Source organism: Falco cherrug, chromosome 17 (genome assembly GCF_023634085.1).
Source record: "Falco cherrug isolate bFalChe1 chromosome 17, bFalChe1.pri, whole genome shotgun sequence".
Taxonomy (NCBI): Eukaryota; Metazoa; Chordata; class Aves; order Falconiformes; family Falconidae; genus Falco; species Falco cherrug.
Genome location: NC_073713.1, coordinates 5,652,725 through 5,670,239, shown reverse-complemented (window position 1 = coordinate 5,670,239; position 17,515 = coordinate 5,652,725). Strand labels below are relative to the sequence as shown.

The 17,515-nt window shown below is 51.8% G+C and overlaps 3 protein-coding genes across 16 annotated transcripts; 1 reads left to right on the top strand and 2 right to left on the bottom strand.

Moving 5' to 3' along the window:
- Positions 1–131: 131 nt before the first annotated feature.
- FAM118B (family with sequence similarity 118 member B) lies at positions 132–10,915 on the bottom strand. 2 transcript variants are annotated; one of them, XM_055695938.1, is made up of 9 exons: positions 10,822–10,915; positions 10,417–10,462; positions 6,206–6,283; positions 3,832–4,084; positions 3,222–3,449; positions 1,829–1,957; positions 1,201–1,486; positions 619–678; positions 132–504 (listed from the first exon to the last, which is right to left on the bottom strand). In XM_055695938.1, exons 3-9 carry the CDS (start codon positions 6,274–6,276, stop codon positions 491–493), a joined length of 1,041 nt encoding a protein of 346 aa, XP_055551913.1. In that variant the 5' UTR covers positions 6,277–6,283; positions 10,417–10,462; positions 10,822–10,915; the 3' UTR covers positions 132–490. The 2 variants fall into 2 exon arrangements, with proteins under 2 accessions (XP_055551913.1, XP_027658943.1); XM_027803142.2 differs by lacking the exons at positions 10,417–10,462; positions 10,822–10,915 and adding an exon at positions 8,847–8,909.
- On the bottom strand, positions 10,045–14,439 carry LOC102047961 (cryptochrome-2-like). 8 transcript variants are annotated; one of them, XR_008729793.1, is made up of 11 exons: positions 14,183–14,439; positions 13,706–14,097; positions 13,438–13,592; positions 13,208–13,348; positions 12,916–13,086; positions 12,691–12,831; positions 12,457–12,608; positions 11,475–12,386; positions 11,166–11,330; positions 10,417–10,462; positions 10,045–10,342 (listed from the first exon to the last, which is right to left on the bottom strand). XR_008729793.1 is itself a non-coding variant. In XM_055695932.1 (9 exons), the coding sequence occupies exons 1-9, from the start codon at positions 14,386–14,388 to the stop codon at positions 11,989–11,991; spliced, it is 1,701 nt and encodes a 566-aa protein (XP_055551907.1). In that variant the 5' UTR covers positions 14,389–14,439; the 3' UTR covers positions 11,655–11,988. The 8 variants fall into 8 exon arrangements, 7 of the variants coding, with proteins under 7 accessions (XP_055551907.1, XP_055551908.1, XP_055551906.1 ...); XM_055695932.1 differs by lacking the exons at positions 10,045–10,342; positions 10,417–10,462; positions 11,166–11,330 and having other exon boundaries at positions 11,655–12,146; positions 12,202–12,386; XM_055695933.1 differs by lacking the exons at positions 10,045–10,342; positions 10,417–10,462; positions 11,166–11,330 and having other exon boundaries at positions 11,655–12,127; positions 12,202–12,386.
- On the top strand, positions 11,000–17,506 carry TIRAP (TIR domain containing adaptor protein). Of its 6 annotated transcripts, XM_055695943.1 has the most exons (8): positions 11,000–11,102; positions 11,555–11,661; positions 12,355–12,502; positions 14,929–15,015; positions 15,498–15,565; positions 15,861–15,914; positions 16,207–16,815; positions 16,969–17,506. In XM_055695943.1, exons 5-8 carry the CDS (start codon positions 15,520–15,522, stop codon positions 17,010–17,012), a joined length of 753 nt encoding a protein of 250 aa, XP_055551918.1. In that variant the 5' UTR covers positions 11,000–11,102; positions 11,555–11,661; positions 12,355–12,502; positions 14,929–15,015; positions 15,498–15,519; the 3' UTR covers positions 17,013–17,506. The 6 variants fall into 6 exon arrangements, with proteins under 6 accessions (XP_055551918.1, XP_055551916.1, XP_027658938.1 ...); XM_055695941.1 differs by lacking the exon at positions 12,355–12,502; XM_027803137.2 differs by lacking the exons at positions 11,000–11,102; positions 12,355–12,502 and adding an exon at positions 11,278–11,414.
- The last annotated feature ends 9 nt before the right edge of the window (positions 17,507–17,515 follow it).

Here is a 17,515-nt window from a genome sequence, read left to right as displayed (position 1 = left end):
AATCGCACACCAGCCAAAAGTTAAGTTAAGTGAACAAGCCTTTAATACAAGCTTCAACATACAAAATATTGTACAGTATAAAGACAGGACTAGAAAACTAGAGCTTCAAGTAAAAAAAAAAACCGCTCAAGTTTCTTTTTTTTTTTTTTTAATTGAAAGTACAGAATACAAAAGCACTAGGTATGAAATGAGACGAGGCTGCAGCTCCTTTGGGGAGACCATGTTCCCCAGGTGTGTGCAGCCTCAATAAAAAGACAATTACTACGTTAAACCAGGTTTCTGACCGAGGAGGCTCTGCCCTGGCCTCTGTTCCATGCCTGAAGTGTCCTGGCTCCGTGTGTGCTGGCGGCAGCTTGACAGCAGTGGCCTTCGCTTCTCCTCTAGGGTGGACTTAAAAACTGTGCAGGCCTCCCTGGGAGCTGCTGGCTCTGGCTTAGGCCCGTCCTAGGGAGTCCCCTGCCACGGCCCAGGTCCTGGGCAAGGCTGGTGCTCAAGTGCTGCATCCTGCCGGAAAACAAAGGCTCTGCAAAACTTGCCCCAGAGGCTGCCAGGCTCCCGGGGAGCCATACAGACGCTAGAAAGGGCAAAGCCTCCTCTCTTGGCTCGGGAGGGTCTTACCCTTTATCTCAGTGTGGGCAGCAGCAGAGCCGTTCAGCTGTTGTCCCTCCTTAGGCACACCTAGGAGAGAGCAATGGACCAGGTGGGAAGGCAACCCTGAGGTGACTGCACAGACACGGGGAGCCCCTGCATGAACAGCAAGTGCTGTTCCCCATTTTTATGAGCTATTAGTATGATCTCTTGTACATTAAGATACTGGCTCAGGCTGAGTAGCAGGAAGGTCAGTGAGACTGAAATGCCCTTTCACTAGAAAGCAAATAAACAACTGCAGCTCCACATGAAAAGTACAGTTTGCATGCGTGGGAAGCAGCAGAGCTGTTTAAACTGTAAGAACATACAGTGGTTTCATAAAAACAAGCCTCAATAAATCCAGCTACACTTGCAGACAGTTTCTCTTGGGGGTGGGGGCAGGAAGCTTATGGAATAACACAGCACAGAGAATGGGAGCTGTTAACAGTCTACGCTCCAAAGTCCATGGGGACAGTCAGAAACTGTGCTGTCATATGACAGGATGCCCGAGGTAAGCACAGAGATAGTGGGTATATGCAGCGAGCCATCCCACGCAGCCCGGAACCCCTGTACCTGTTCGACCCCGCATGGCAATCTCGCTCGTCAGCCTCTCAAAGTACTCAGGCAAGTCTGCGTATTCATCTCCATAGGAAATCACTTTAATCCCTTTGTCCAGCATGTTCTCACGGAGCTTCTTGAACTCATCCACATCTCCCCTCCGTACGAGCATGAAATGCTCCAGGTCTGACTTGTGCTTCACAGCCTCTAGAAACAGGGCCTGAAACGTGGTGTCATCAACAGTCCAACCACAGCCCAAGAACAGGAATGACTTATTTTCATACAGCTTCTGAATCTCTCGCTTTAAAAAAGGGAAAGATGTTCTTAGTCAGGGCAAGTTTTACCTTCACACGGCACAAGAGACAGCATCTGCCTTATTGCTGATGAGGCTCTTTCTGCAGGAGTGCTGTCGTTTGATCATCCCCAACACAAACGTGGTGAGGCTTAGTGGGTTAGAGAATCCATCCCTCATATTTCACAAAATCAAGGACTCTCCCACCACCCTGCACAGAGCTCAGTCTTTAAACTCAGCTGAGTCTATGCCTGGTTAACCTATGGGCTTGCCAGGGAAGCGGGAGATGTATATACATAATGTACGGGACCCCAAAGTACATGCTGCAGAGAGAATGCAGGGCTGCCTCACCATAACCTCTGTGTTGCGCAGCACATTCTGGTATCCGGCTGGGTGGAGCACGATGCCACTGGGGTTGGTGTAAACGCCATGGATGTGCAGGACGCTCAGCTTCCTCTTCTCTTGTGCCCACTCCAATACCTGCGCAAAACAAACCCCTCCGGAAATGTTAGGGAGTGCATCATGTTAGCTTCCACGGCGCTGTTAAAAATACCATTTTGGGGAAGCATTTCAAAGAGCAGCTTCTTCCTCATCTCCTCAAGAGGTCACGAGTCCATCAGCCTCAACATCACAGCCTATGACGCGTGTTTGGGCCAACACTTCAGCTGAACAGCAAATGTGATGGGAAGAGACTGGATTGATACACCCAACTCAGCAGAAAAAGGGGGAAATTCTGAAAATACTGTCAGCATGCCTCTCAGGCCTACAGAGTTTTATTTCTTGGCCCTTCTAGGCTCTGAGAAGCTCAGAGGGAGCTCAACAGCTGACCTTCATTTCAGAAAGCCACTTCCAAGGCTCTCAGGTTACTCCTGCAGACCTTAGCTTGTTTAAGCTTGCAATAATTAGAACGCTTATTTGTAACACTGTAAGTACTTCCAGCCATGTAGATTAAGAGGTCATGCAGGAAACATGAAGCACAGAAATGAGCCTGAATGGAAAGAGACCAAGTGCTGCACAGCACCTACATGTGGCGTGTGTTTAACAAAGCAAACAGAAGGACACGACACTTTCCACCAGTAAGGCCCATGATGGAAAGATGAGGCGGGCAGGTGGCGAAGAGCTCAGGGTTTCACAGACTGATTTTCTGCCTAACTGGGGCAGAAGGAGGGAACCTTGCATGAATCGAGCAGCTACAAATCCGAGAGCATGGCAGAAGAAGCCGGAGCACGTGAGTAACCCAGCAGGAGCCATCCAGCCATTTCAGAAAGAGGACGCGGCGCTAATGGGAAGCCTTGAAGGCTACAGCCCCAAAAACACTCTGCCACAAAAAGCATTCCGCAGCACGTTACAAAAATAGAAAGATCAGCTTGGTGTCTCGCACAGAGCTTCCCGTGTCGCCCATGTCGGTTAGAACATCGACCCAAGCCTTATGTGGAAGCGAGGCTTGCGGTACTTCAGCAAGGCCAAGGCAGAAGTTTCAAGGACAGAGATCAAAGAAATGCCAGGCTTAAGGGCTCCTCCTGAGCAATGGATGCCAGCCAGCAAGCACAGCATTTCAGAAACGAGTGTTTGTCTTCATTCCTCTGCTCACTGCCCCAAATGGTCAGAGCCTCTGCTTGGAGCTTGTCTAACATCACTTAAACTACTATGAACAGTACAATCCCCTTACACGGGTATGAGGGCACATCCTGCAGCTGCTGCTGTCCCAGCTCAGCCCTGACAAAAAAATATCATCATCGTTTACCTTCTTTTCATCAGTCAGGTCAAGAGACTCCAGATGCTTCCCTTGGTGTGCTGCGTACAGTTCCAGCAGGTTATCAAAGTTTGTGGTTAACACAAGTGCCCCGTTTTCCATTAAGTGAAGCACGGACTGAAGCAGCTGCTTCCCAGAATCTTCCATTTTAGATTCCAGGTCATCAAACACCTCGTATAAACAGTCTTTGAAAAAGGTTGAGCGAACATTGCTTGTGCGCTGAGAAGGGGAGACAGATTAAGATCAGAGCCTGGCTTCTTTTAACACCTCATGCCAAATGACTTGATGAAAAACTACCCACATATTTCTCGAAGACCTCTGCAAAGACTACAGGTCCTTGCAAGGCAAACACAGAGCACTTACTGCTTTGGGGTGGGTACTCCCCCGCAGCGTGCTCTGAGGGAAATACCCCAAACGTAGTCTCCACGGCAGTTATTTCTCGGGAACCTGGCACAGTAACTGCACTTGTGGTTCCTCATAGACAGGAATTGTTGGAGATGGGGGCACGCAGGAGAACCAAATCTGGCTATTTCCAAAAGCCAAATCCTATGCTCAGGGTGGGGTACCGAATATTTACGTACAGTGCTACAAGCACACTCACCGGAGACAGCTTCTGGATAAGGTCGTGGGCGACATGAACCAAGTTTTTGTCTTCATGGAGACACTTTTGAAACCGTTTGCTCTCTTCATCTTCAAGGAGATCAAAGTCAATAGCAGCATCCAGGAGGGCCTGGATTAACCCCTTCCAAGACTTCAGCGCTGGGACCTGGGGAGCAACTGCTGCACTAATTCCTGTCCCAATCACCAGCACAAGTTCCTGAGGCTTCTTAGTTTTGAGGCTTGGCAACAGCTTCCTGCAAGAGGAGAAAGTAGCACAGCTGGTACCATCATAGACGGAAGGCCGTCTCCAATCGTGGAACATGCAGACCGAGGACAGGGGAGGTACCCTCTGCCTAAATTTTCAATCAACATGCCCATTAGGGTCCTCTGATAAACAGAGGATTAGAGGAACAGCTTAGTATCCCTTAAAGACAGCACACAGCTCCACAGATCAACATCACAAATGCCCACAATTACAAGATGCATAATTACAACATATTTGGCAATTGAGTTTGTTACCAAGATGGTTACTGGGGAAGTCAAAACTGCCCCGAAATACTTCTGAAGCAAAGCTAATACAATTAAAATTTGGAATATGGGAGATCTTGGTAATAATAGCTGCCTGGAAGCTAACAAAAAGGCTGGAGACAGTGGAAGAGGTGTGGTGAGTAATTATGGAATATGTTATCAATGGCTGTAGAGACACATACATAGTATTTTATGTACCGAGACAAACCATGCATCAGATCCCCACGCGGGAGGTCAATACAACCGTGACTGTACCTGCTTTAAGTAAGGTACTAAACAGGGGCCTGAAGGCAGCAGCCCCATTTACCTCAGCACAAAAGGAATGAAGTCGAGGCTTCCTCCCAGCTCTGCCCAGGAGAGGACCTTCCCACCTCCTGGCCCCTCTTTGCCGAGAAGACCCCTCAGCAGGACACTGCTGTGCCAGAAATCCCTTCCCCATTACACTTGCAATGTTAGCGGCATGCTCAAGGCCAATCTTTTGGAATTCCAGACGATATGAAGAGTCTCATGAAAGAGCTGTGGGGCTGTATTCTCCCTTGCTCCTCCTCTCTTCCTTATTTTCCTAGCTTTACACTTGCAGAGTGCTTTTAAATCTGATGTTTATTATTGATCAAGTAGATGTGCTTCTCCTCATCATGCCTTGCCTGGTGTCAAGCTGCTTTTCTGAAGCAGGGGACCAGCTGCAGCTTCCCAGAGGATCGAAGCAGCAGCCCAGGGAGGCAGCTCATTTGGAAGGAATGTTTTTTATCTGCAAACACGTGATATTTAGCGAGAAGGGGAAAGGAAACTAACACCACACAGATGGAGCTTTGCCTTCCCTCTGCTACTGCCTACGAAAACAGACAAGTTAACCCTTTTCTTGAGAAGGTCTTCACTGTTAGTGATGATAAATGAGTTTTAATTTTGGGATTGCGAGCCTCAGACAATATATTAGTATTCATGCTAATAAGCTAGTATAAAAACACAACCAGAAACCCAGGGACCGAAATCCAAAATAATACCAAATACTCAATCTTAACGTCGTACGCCACATGTCTGAAAGGGGCATTCTGTTCCTATGCTGATAAATACACCTGGTTTCTACCCTGATATCCTGAGCAAGGAAAAAAAATATCTCCCAGTCTCTTTTCTGCTCATTCCACACACACTGGATCAAACTTGAGACTAGAGTTCCTTCACAGAAAATATGCTCCAGCCCTGCGTAACTCATAAGCAAGTCAGATTGGTGGAAGACAACTCCCTAGATGAATTAGCTGCTTGTTTGCAGATGATGATGCCTTAACTTCTGAGCCCGAAGCAGCCACAGTACCAATCCTGGCTGGAAGAAGTGCAGGTTATGCCTCAGCTTTGCATCATGCTCCGGTCCCCACTTGGACAACTGTAAGATGACCTACTTATTAGTATGAGCCTCCAGAGTAGCACTATTTAGCCTTTGCATGCAGCAAAATCATACTAATTAGTGTAATTGCATATCCTCCCAGGAACTGCTGTCCAACTCAAGTGAAGAAGCATGACCACCACATCTGACATGACCCTATGCATGGACAGGACCCAAGCTAAAATCGTGGAGACAGTACAGTAAAAAACAGCTTTCTGTGCAACCATGCACCCTGGCTTAGGGGTTAAAAAAAACCCCAGCAGCAAAGTACATTCTGGGCATTAAGGCTTGTGTTCCACAAACTGCAGGAAAACACAGGGCACAGCTAGAGACAGCCCGCTTTTCTTGGATCAGCAACTGAAACGAGTGCTGGGGCTTGGTGCCAAGCATCATGCTCTTTAAAGAACAATGCAAGGTTACGGAAAAAGCTCTTATTAGAAAAAATTCACTGGAGTATAATTAAATTTACCTGGGCTTTTTTGCAGGTGGCATTCCATCTTCCAACAATGTTTCTTTACCCAAGCTCACCGTAGAAGCCATCCAGTTTCTATAGTAGACAAATCACCACAAGCAAAGTCACTACATACATACAATATGACGTGGAACAGACCACAGGTTTTTGTTGAGCCAGCTTTTCACTGGCGGATAAATACTGGCTTCTGTTATCTTTATGAGATCACCTTCGGGCCAAGAATTGCACTTTTTTGTTTCTGAACTTTGCCCCGCGACTCTCATCCGCTTCCTTAACCTCCTTTACAACGAAGCTCAATAAAATTGTAGGGCTGTTTTGTCCAACTGGGATGCAATCATCACTGGCAGACCACTGGTTGCCAGACCCTTCACTTCACCTCAGCTGTTCATCTTTGCCTGAGAGCTGGTACCTTGGAGCAGGCGCTCCCCGCTTCCAAGGCAATGGTGCCCGTTAACAAACCTGCTGCTTAGGAAACAACGGGAAGGAAGAAAGACAAAAAGATTTTTGTTGGCTTAAAAGCCACCGAAAGCTTTTCATTCTCCGGTGATGAGAGAAGGATTAACCAGCCTGCCATACATCTACAGGCAGTGGGATATGACCTTAAGGCCCACAGAAAGGAAGCTGTCTGAGAACTCTTTCAACAGCCCATGACATAAAATACAAAAGGTCTGCCAGCATACAGTCCTCTCCCACTCTGCTCCTCCAAAAATAAGACTACTAAAAGGGAAAGTAAGCAGACAGAACTGTTTACCCTTGTCCATTTTTTTTCCTTGCCGATTGTAATGAAAAGCCCAACAAAAATTATGGTTAGGTGGGCTTTTGCCAAAAGGAAATGCTGTGTAAGAGCTGCTGGCCCAAAATCACAGGCTTTTTACAGGTTTCGCAGCCTCTGTGAGATCTGAGCGTTTGTCCTACAAATGAGATGCTTGTGCTTGCTTCACTGCAGTACAACAGCAGCACTGACAGGCGATACGCAGGGCAACTCTTTGCAGGTAGGAAACCCCAGCTGCACAGGCTGCAAACGCATGCAGGGATCATTTAAAAAATCGTCCCCGTAAATCTCAGTAACTGTCATCTTTCAGTGCTGGATGATGAAAGCAGGGAACATCGACTGTCGCAGACGCTCAGATGTGGTATGTTTGCCAGCCTGTCATTTCTGAACAGTTCCGAGAACTTTGTAATTACAATAATAATATATAATTATAAAAATAATATAATAATATTATAACATCTCAGAGAGCTGGTCTTCATAACCTGCCTCCCGAAACACCACTCAGCATATGCTGCCTATCACCTCAGATAATCACATTTTTAATTTTACTGTAGAGACCAGATTTCGGGTAATAGTTTCAAATGCATTTAACAAGTGAGGAACCAAGCTCCAGCTGACTGCTTGCACCTCCTGGTTTTACACCCTCTGTGCTTGCAAGGCTGAGGTTTCTCCACCACACACCCTTTTGCACATTGTACCCTGTGTTTTTCCAACGCACCATCAAGCCTGAGAGCACTCTGGTGCTGTTCTGACAACGAACCTCTGCAGCCTCATGCCCCCTGAACACCTGCAACTGCCAGGCCCCGCGCTGAACCATTTTGGGGAGTTAAACAGCCAGAAAAAACACCCGCTCTGAAATGGTGACTCTCAGGGAGGCAGGAGGACCTGCAGGACACATGATCAGTCAGGCAGTAACATCAAACTTGCCTTGAGTGAATACAGCCAAGCACAGTCAGGATGGGAAACATTAAGCGGGGAAAAAAAACCTTCTTTTTTTTCTTTCCAGTAGGGCAAGATCTCTCATTTTGGATTAGCTGATTATCCTGGAAGAACAGGCTGCTTCCACAAAGCCAGCCAGATTTTAATTAATGGTGCAAAGACACTTTAGACGAGCTAGGGACTAAAGCACATAGCCTTTGTTAACTGGAATATTAAGAAGTTCGTGTAAAGCAACATGCTGAACTACCGCTGCTGTCAAGGTCTGCTGTTGCCCCCCTCCAAGGCAGCATACCTAAAAGCCGAAGTTAAAACATTCCCCACTTTCTAGACTGGCTTAGTTTATGGATATATTTTAAGTTATATTAGCTTTACATTGTGAATTATCAGTAAGTCTCAAATATCAAGCCTGTTTATAAACTCCTACCTAGGTCTTCCCGTTTTGCTTGCTCACCTGCCTGAGCACTGCTTCTATTTCACTCCATTTTTAAGTGCCTTTAAAGCACTAACAACATTTCAAAAGTCATTCTCAACTTAGGAAAAAAACCCTTTCATAATTAGAGTTACCAAAACATGGCTTTCTAATACCATGAACTTCAACTTTTATTTCTATTTAATCCAAATAGCCACAACAGAAAAAAAAAGAAATCAGAAATAATGACTAGTTGTCTTCTGTCTCCAAAAAAAGTCTTATTTCTCTAAGTCTTGGAGACTCAGACAAGAAATGTGAACCTCCAGACCTTAGACCTGGGGAGAAGCTCTGCTCTCCAGGGGGACAAATCATGCTGGCACAGCTGAGGTAACCGAAATTAAGCAGCATCACTTCAGAGCGTGGCACCACAGCTGCAGGGCAAAATGTACCTAGAAGACAGTACCTGACCGTTCTGTGACCACAGGTGCCACGAAGGAGAGAAAGCAATGGGCACTTACAAGATAAGAAGCGTCTCTCCAGCCATGCTCCTCGAGATGTCAGGAACTTTCCAGCTATTTAGACTACATGGAGTCGGAGAGAGAGTAAACATCAAATTCCGTGGGTTCTTGGCTCAGCTGCCCTGTTCCCTTGCACAGTGTTGTCCCTCACCACCTTTATTAACAGCACTAAGCTTCCCTGTCACAGCATTGTCTTTCGTCACCTTTATTAACAGTGCTAAGCTTACAGAGTCCCTGCATAGGTTTGTGGTGTTCTCCTTTGCCATCCACACCAAAGAAATCAGTTAATTTATCCTAAAGCCTTTAGGATACAGATTTCAGCAAGGAACCATTATCTTTAAATGATACCCAAGCCACCAACACTGAATAAACCCAACCACAACAATTCTGTATGCAATATAAGGGAGGCAATCCAGCTGCAAAAATGCCTGAAACACAAAGATACGTCCCAGATAAAACCAAATGCCTAAACAAAGCATGTGTCAAATTAACGCTGACACACAGAGCATGTGTTTACAAAAACCTTGCCATAATTCTATGAAACACGGCTGTGCCATTCAGTCAACAAGAGATCCCAGCCTGCAGAACCAACCCAGGAAATTAATGAGACATTTTCTCCCATTAACTCATCACCAAGGGAGATGGGGAAGTCACTGTGGACACCCTTGTCTCCATGCTCAGCAGCTAATACACAAGTAAAGCTACACCTGCATGCTAGATCTGAACATTTAAAGTTTAAGCAAAGTACAAACTGTGTGCTTGCTGCTCAGTGCTCAAAGAGGGGCTTCTCTGGAACGCCCCTTCAAATTATATAAAGAAGCAAGTACCGATTCATTGCTCATCTATTATTTTTAGCTTCTTTGGGTGCTGAGACCGCCAGTGAGGGCGTAATTCAGATCTCCTTTTAAAATTGTGTGGATTTAAGATGTTGGAATAAGACAAACATTGTGTTATAGTTTAAAACCTGCTATGTTTCAGCTAAAAGAATCTGAAAGGACATTTATGAGCTGTCCCTGGCTGATTCCCAAGTTCTGTCCCTCCATGTGGGAGCTGGAATTGGAGCAGGCCCCCATTGCTTGTCCAAAACTGTCCTAGAAAGGGACGGCTCTCAGAGATAATGGGGACCAGCAGCGTGAGGAAAACGAGCCCCACTTCTGTTCACACTGATGTTACAAACACAAGATTCAGTCTCCTTGGATGCCCGTTAAAATACATCAGAGGTTTTTATTTAATGTTGAGATTCTCCATGTGCTTCGGGCTCCCACCAGCTTCATGAAGAATATGCGGGAGTGACCCAGTGAAGCCTGAAAGAGGTTTGTATCCCCAAAAAACTGACACAGGAGCCTGCATCGTCTGACAGGCGCCAGGCCGATGCGGTCAGACGCAGGCTTGCTTTGCTCTGCCTGATTTAAACCCCAGCAGATGAGGATGCGGGACAGCCCTTGAGCAGGCACTTCTGCATGCAGGGCTGCCTTTCCACCGTTTCCAGGGTGTTTCTGGAAAGCAAACCGGGAGCTGCTGGGGGAGGGGATTCACACCTCCAGGGATGCCCGGCGCTTCGAGGCCTTACCTTTCCTCTCTGCTGCGCCCTCTCCTCGCCCCCTCTCACGCTAAACCTGAGGGAAAAGCAAGAACACGGTATCTCAGCAGGCAGGGAAGAGGCCGAGGCTCCTTCATAGGGATGGGAAAACGTCCAAAAAGACAGCTTTTAGAGGGCGACGGCGCGGGGGCGGCCGGCAGAGCGGCGCCGCTGAGGTGAGGCTGGGCCCTAGTGGCCCCCGCCATGAGGCGGCCGCCCCCCGGTCCTCCGGCTGCCCCCCGGCCCCCCTCGGTGCCCGGACACCCCGCAGCCCGACCACGCGGGGAGGCCGCTGCCCGCCGCCCTCGGGGCTCCCCTCATGGCGGCCGCCTGCCCGCAGCGCAGGGGCCCGCCGTCGCCATGGCAACGCGCCCCCCGCTCCCGCCCAGCACGCACCTGGCGCCGCGCGCCCGGCCCCATGAGGAGACGCCCGGCCGCCGCGCCCCGCACAGGCACCTCGCGCCGCGCCCCGCCCCCTGGCGCGGCGGCGGGAAGGGATTGGACCGCCCCCCTCCGCTTCGCCTTTCCATTGGCTCGCAGCGGAAGGGGCGGGACTTTCGCGGGTCCGCCGGAGGGAGACGAAGCGCTCGCACGAGAATTCACTTGCGTTCTCGCGATGCTTCGTGAAGCTATAAAAGTCTCGAGCGCATGCGCCTGCTAGTCGCGGTCTGCTGGCGGTGAGGAGAGCCGTGGTGGGGCTGCCTGAGGGGTCGCGGCGTGGCAGGCCGGGGCTCGGTTACCCTCTGTTGGGTGGGCTTCGTAGGCCTGTGGCTTGTTACTCCTTATGTGGCTTCCTTCCGCGAGCTGCTTTCTTTGGATTCGCGTCTGTGTGACAGTCTCTGCAGCCCCTGAGGTGGCAACAGCAGTGCTTGGCCTTGGCTGACCGCTGTAATGCTTCCAGGCATCTGTGCAAAGGCGTTTGGTGTATTTAGAGCTTTTCAGGAAGAGAAGCTGTTTGCTGGCCTCCAGGGTTGCTTTGTATTAGCGCCGTAAGTGAAGAGTGCTAATGGTGGGTGTATTTAGAGACAAAAGTAGCTTTATTTTCTCACCTGAGCACCTTTCTGGGGCTGGCTTTGACCCTGCCTTGCACTCACCGTATCCTCAACCCGTTTCCTAATGCTTTCTGCAGGCAATCAAGCAAGCTGCCAGCTTCCCTGCGATGACCAGCCTGGTGACGCTGTAGCTGGAATGTGCTTGTGCTGCCAGGGGATTTCAGCGTGGTGCTGGTGGGTCAAGGTGTGTTCAGAATCGAGCTGTGCTTTCTTAACTACTCTACTTCCTTTAATAACGGTAATATTACAGCTAAGGCAGGGGTGGAGGTGGATCCAGTGGGGTGTTGCCCCTCAGGGACAGATTTGCGGGGTGGTGTTCACCCTCTGGGGCATGGTCTGGAAGCTCAGGGGTTTTCAGGTGGGGTTGGTTCAGATGGGTGGGTGACTTAACCTTTTTTGGGGCATGTGCTTGGGGTGGGAGTTGATTTTTGGGGTGGTGGCAGCAGCCAAGTTGCCAGTCTCAGGCTGGGAGAGGGGAAGGGATTAATGCAAGGTGGCTGAGCAAAATGGGTCAAAACAGGACAAGTAGTGCATGATCCATAACTAACAACTGCCTGGACGTCCTTGTGGGGCTCACTGCCCCTTGGCCTTGGGCTTTTTCCTTTGTGATTCGGCCACTGAGGGACCAGCCAGTGGCTCTCGCTTGGTGCCTGGGGGAGAGAAAGGCAGCTGGGGTGGCAGCTGGATGTGAAGTGAGCTTGGTGCCTCACGGGGGATTTGTTACCTTTCCGAGCATGGGCCAACTTCATGCGCCCCAGGTTCCTCTTGCTCGCCACCCCATGCTCCACGATGGGCTGGGGGTAGTGGGTGCCCACCAAGCAGCCTGCCCTCTCTTGCACGGCCCGCGGTGCTTTCCAGGGCTCATAAATGTACTCAGCAGGGAAATCCTTGAGAATGGGGACATATTTTCTACGGCAAGGGGTTAAAGCCACCAGGGAGGCTGTGTCCCATTTCACATTGCTCTGGGTTTCACGCCTACCGAATGTACGCCCCGTCCCGGTCTGTCTTCTTGCCAAAGGCAACAGGTGAGTAGACACGGAAATACTGGTGGAAGAAGGCACTGCCTGACAGCCACAGCCAGTTGCCAGCATTGAGGGACCAGTCAGCATCCAGCAAGAGCTCCTCAAAGACCTGTGGGACATCACAGTAGTGTGGGGACAGGGTCCCCAAGAGCCTGATGGGTGCTGGTGGGTGTTGGGGAAGATCTCCTGACCTTCAGCCCTTCTTCCCAGGAGACCCAGAGGTCCCCACGGGTGAGGAAGCAGGCAACAGCGTGCCGAGCGAGGTGGTGGATCCAGCCCTCGGTGCGCAGTTGGGTCATGATGGCATCGATGAAGGGGTAGCCTGTCTGGCCCTGGTGTGGGGTGTTGGAGTTAAATGGGGCAGGGGGACACTTTTAGGGGGTCAGAGGACTAAGGGTTATCCCTGATGGAAATACCTCCCTCCAGGCGTGGAGGTGCTGTGGATTATTGTCCCAGTCGACCTGCAGGCAGACAGGGTTGCCAGCCATCCGGTCGAAATTGGGGATGCTGGCGCCAGCTGTGTAGAAAAACTCCCTCCAGAGGAGCTGCCCATGCAAGGAGGTGGGGGGCTGGGAGTGCTCCTGCTGCTGGCAAAGGCAGGATCAGCCCCTCTGGGTGGGCTGGTCCCTGTTTTCGACAGCCCTCCACCTCTTCTGCCAGGTTTCTCTGGCTTACCCTCTGCCTCCCACCCCAAAAATGCTGCCTCACCCCTTGGTAGACCTGGTCCAGCCGCCACCAGAAGGTGCGGACCGACAAGCAGCCAAATTTGAGGTAGGGGCTGAGGACGGTGGTGCTGGGGCTCAGTGAGGTGGGCGCTGTCCTGGGCTTTTGGAAGCTGCACACCCAGGCCTGGATGGGGGACACACATTGGCGTCATGTTTTGGGATGGGGGAGATAAAGCAGCCCCCAAATGTGGGTGGTGGCTGCTGAGCACTGACCGTCCTCTCCATGAGTGCATCGAGCCGGGTGAGTGCTGCTGTCTCCCCGCCGGGGTAGAGGTGAGGACCCACATTGGTGGGGTCCTGGCCCAGCTCCTCCAAGTTGGGGACCCCATAGTCGGTGTCATGGCTGGCCTGGCATGGGGTGTGGCAGCCTGGGGCACAGAGTACAGTGGGGGTGTGATGGCCATCACTCTGCTCCAGGGTGAACAGGGAGATGCTGACCCAGCTTTGTGCTCTACCCACCCCAGGTCCACCCCATGCTCACCCTGGAGATGCTCCTGCGTGAGTGCTGGGGCTGGCTTCTCTGGGGGTCCAAGGGTTGCCAGGAGGCTCTGAAGGCGCTTGTAGGTCAGGGGGGCTTTGCCCTTGTTCAGGGCAAGGACTCTGGGGTGGGAGAGGGAGAGACGGGCTTGGCACTGGGGCTGGATCTCACATCCCCAAAAGACAGCACCAGGCACCCACCTCTCAGTGTCATAGAGGGTGTGGGACACCTCCTGGATCACCTCCACACCATGCTGTGCTGCCAGCTTGGCCACGGTGGCATCACGCTGGCGGGCGGAGGGTTCAGTGTCCACCTCGAAGGTCAACCGTGTTGTCCCCCAGGCGTGGAAGAGACTGGGAAACACCTCCTCTGGGCAGCCCCGCACCACGAACAGCCTGCCGGGGAGCTGGGTGGGCACAAAGCCCCTTGAGACACCCACGCCCCCCCCCCAAATTCCTCGGGGGTGGCACCGGGACTCACCTGGAGCCGATTTTCTGCAGGCTTCCATCCAAGTCCCGCAGGGCATCGAGGAGGAACCGCTGGGCATTGGTGCCTGCCTGGCTGTTGGAGGGGTTGAGGATGAAGAGGGGGTGGAGGCAGCAGCAATCAGTGGCAGCTGCCAGCAGTGCTGGGTTGTCGTGCAGCCGGAGACCCTTCCGAAACCAGTGGATGGAGCTGTGCTGCATGGCTGGGAGGGGTCCTGGTGGGGTGTGACCTGGGAAAAAAGGGGAAAAAAACCCTGCCTTGTTTGGTAAATCTAACTTGTAAAATAAGCAGGAGCAGCAGAGATCGACCTATCTATGTCTGGTTATAAAACCAGGGGGAAACACGTCCGGGCTTGCTGGTGAGGGCTGGCCGTGGTGACGGCATCTGGCTGGTGGCGGATGTGGGTGGGAGGCCCTGGGGAGGGCTGGCTTCCCGGCCCGCGGGATCGCAGCTGACTTCCCCTGCCTGTGCTTCCGCAGGCCCAGGTGGACCCCAGGCCTGCTGGCCGCTGGGGGTCTTGGGCTGGGGCAGCAGGCAGCAGAGGGACGGGACAGTCCTCTGCTCTGTCCCTGGGGGAGTTGGTGGGTGCCCCCCGTCATTCCCTCCACCCTGGAGCTGCTCTGTTAGGAACAGCTCCTGGATGAGGAAGCTGTAACAATGGATCAGCCTCACCATTTACTGCAGATCCCATTAGGCTCCAGATTGAATGTGCTGCATCCTGCCTCTCTTTTCCCACCTAGGTGATCCCGGAAGATTGATCTCCTCGCTGAACTCAGGAGCTGATGCATCCCCCTTTCCTGCTCCGATGCCGGACTCCTGCATCCCAGGTAGGCATCCCCCAAACTTTCCCCCGCACCGTTTACTGTCTGTGCTTGTAGTTCAAGCCGTGCTTGAGCTTTTTGCTATTACTAAGCGGTGGCTTGTTTGGGGAGTGTGGTTTCCGCAGGTGCACCAGAGCCTCGCTGGCATTTTCTGCAGTCCTGTGCTGTTTTGCATTGGGGTAAAGGCTTCAGTGTGACTTAGGGTGTTTCATTTTGGAAGAGGTGATGCAAATAGTGGAAAAATGAGCCATGTTTGCTCCTGGGGCTTGTTTCCCCCATTGCTGCTCCTGGGTACCTGCAGGAAGGGCCTGGGCACCCCAAACCATGCTGGGAGCACAATGCTGAGGTGTGGGCATGGTGTGAGCTGGCAAGGGATGGGCAGGAATGCTGGAGTAGGCATCACTGCAGATGCATGGATCTGGGCATCACCCAAGCAGTGTTTGGTTTGCCAGTTGATCCCCAGTGATCCCTGCTTTTCCCCTCTACAGGGTCCTTTCACTGCTGCTGGGAATGAGGGACTTTCCTGGCCATCAGTGCTCAGCCTCGCTTGCCACAGGTGTGTATCTCCAGTGGAGAGCTGGTAATGGGTAGCAAAAGTGCAGACAGGAGGGCTATTAGGCTGCTACTTCCAGCTCTACTTGAGGTCAGAACATGCTTTCCTGGCAAATTGTGGGGAGGCGGATGTGGAAAACCATGCTGGGGGTGATTTTGGGGCTGCAGGTGAGCATGCCAGAGCTGCATGTCCCTGGAGTAAACTGCTGAATTCCTGTGGCTGAGACTTGCCAAGGGATGGTTCCTGCTCTCCTAATCTCTTTTTTTATCCCTTTTTTTTTTTTTTCTTCTGCTGGCAGGAGAGATTTCACATCAGTGGTTGCAGCTGAGCAGCGCACTGCCCAGTATGGCTGGTGAGTCTGGACTTGGTTTGTGCTGGGGCAGATAAATCATTCAGCTCTGTCCCCTCCATCACCAGTATCCCCTCTGTGCCGAAACATGAGGGTGCCCACAGGCTGCTTGCCACAATGTGATAGCTGAGCTTTTAGGAGCTGGGGTGGTTTTTGGGGGTCAGGGTGAGATCCTGCTTGGCTCTTTCCATCTGGAGGTGTCCTGCTGAGCCAGTGATGCTGTGTAAGCCCCTTGGGAAGCCCATGGGGGTGCTGAGCCCCCCAAACCTCACTGCGGTCTCTTCTGACTACACAGGCTGGTTTAGGTGGCTCCTGCGCAAGCCCAAGCCCAGCTCAGTGGAGAGCAGCCTCAGCACCAGTCACTCTGCTTCATCCTCACTACCTTCTTCCTCCTCATCCTCTGCTGAGAGCTCCAGCTTTTCTTCCAGCATGAGCCTGTCCAGGTCCATCCGCCCATCACCCATGTCGGTGTTGGACATCAGCGCCTCAGGTAGCGCCCGGTGGGCCAAGAGCTATGATGTCTGCATCTGCCACAGTGAGGTGGACCTGGAGCTGGTGGAGGAGCTGGTCTCCTACCTGGAGAGTCAACCTGAAAGCTTCCGTTGCTTCCTCCAGCTGCGGGATGCAGCACCGGGAAGCGCGGTGGTGACGGAGCTGTGCGATGCTGTGCAAAACAGCCACTGCTGGGTCATGCTCATCACCCCCGGTTTCCTCCAGGACCCTTGGTGCAAGTACCAGATGCACCAGGCGTTGGCTGAAGCCCCACTGGCCAACGGGCGCACTATCCCGGTCTTGAAGGATGTGGATCGGAAGGATTATCCCAAGGAGCTGCGAAGCCTCTACTACATCTACATGGCACTGAAGGAGAACAGCTTCAGGCAGATCAGGGACACCATCATGCACTGTGAGTACGCCGTGGGATGCCAGCACGGGTTGATGCTGTATCACTCTGTTGGGGTGGAGCCCATGGGAAGGGACAGGATTCTGTAAATTTATTGAAATCGCTGATTTTATAGATTAATTAGTTGCTAACGGGGCTCATTTGTTGCCTCTGCAGACCTCCAGGAGCTGTGCCGGAGCTCCACAAGCAGGACAGAGTAGTGCCAGGAGCCAGCAGCGGTGTCTCAGAGCTGCCACCACCGGATCTGGGTGCGGCCATGTCTTGATGGACCTTGGGGGACAAAGCTGAGCCCCTTGGACCAGACCTGGGAACCAAAGATGGGGAGATCCTCACACCCGTGGGGGTACAGTGGTGTGAAGCCTGCCGCATCCTGGTGATGTGACTGCTGTCCCAGTGGCCAGCACCCCCTCGGTGGGGACAGGACGTCCTCCAGCAGGTCCTCGCTGCTGATCACACAAACACTAAACTCCGCTGTTGGGTGGCACTGGAGGTCGTCGGAGCTTCTTACAGCGGCATTCCCCTGGGGTGAGGACCTGTCCTGGGGGGCTCTGACCCTGCTAGCACTCCCAGTAAGCTGATGTGGTGCCTGCCTTCCGGTGCTGGGCAGGAAGAGGAGGGGCAGGCACTGGCGGTGTCTTTGCACGGGTTTGTTGGGACTATGAAAATGGAGAAGTTGTAATTTTGGTGGTGGGTTTCTTTGGGT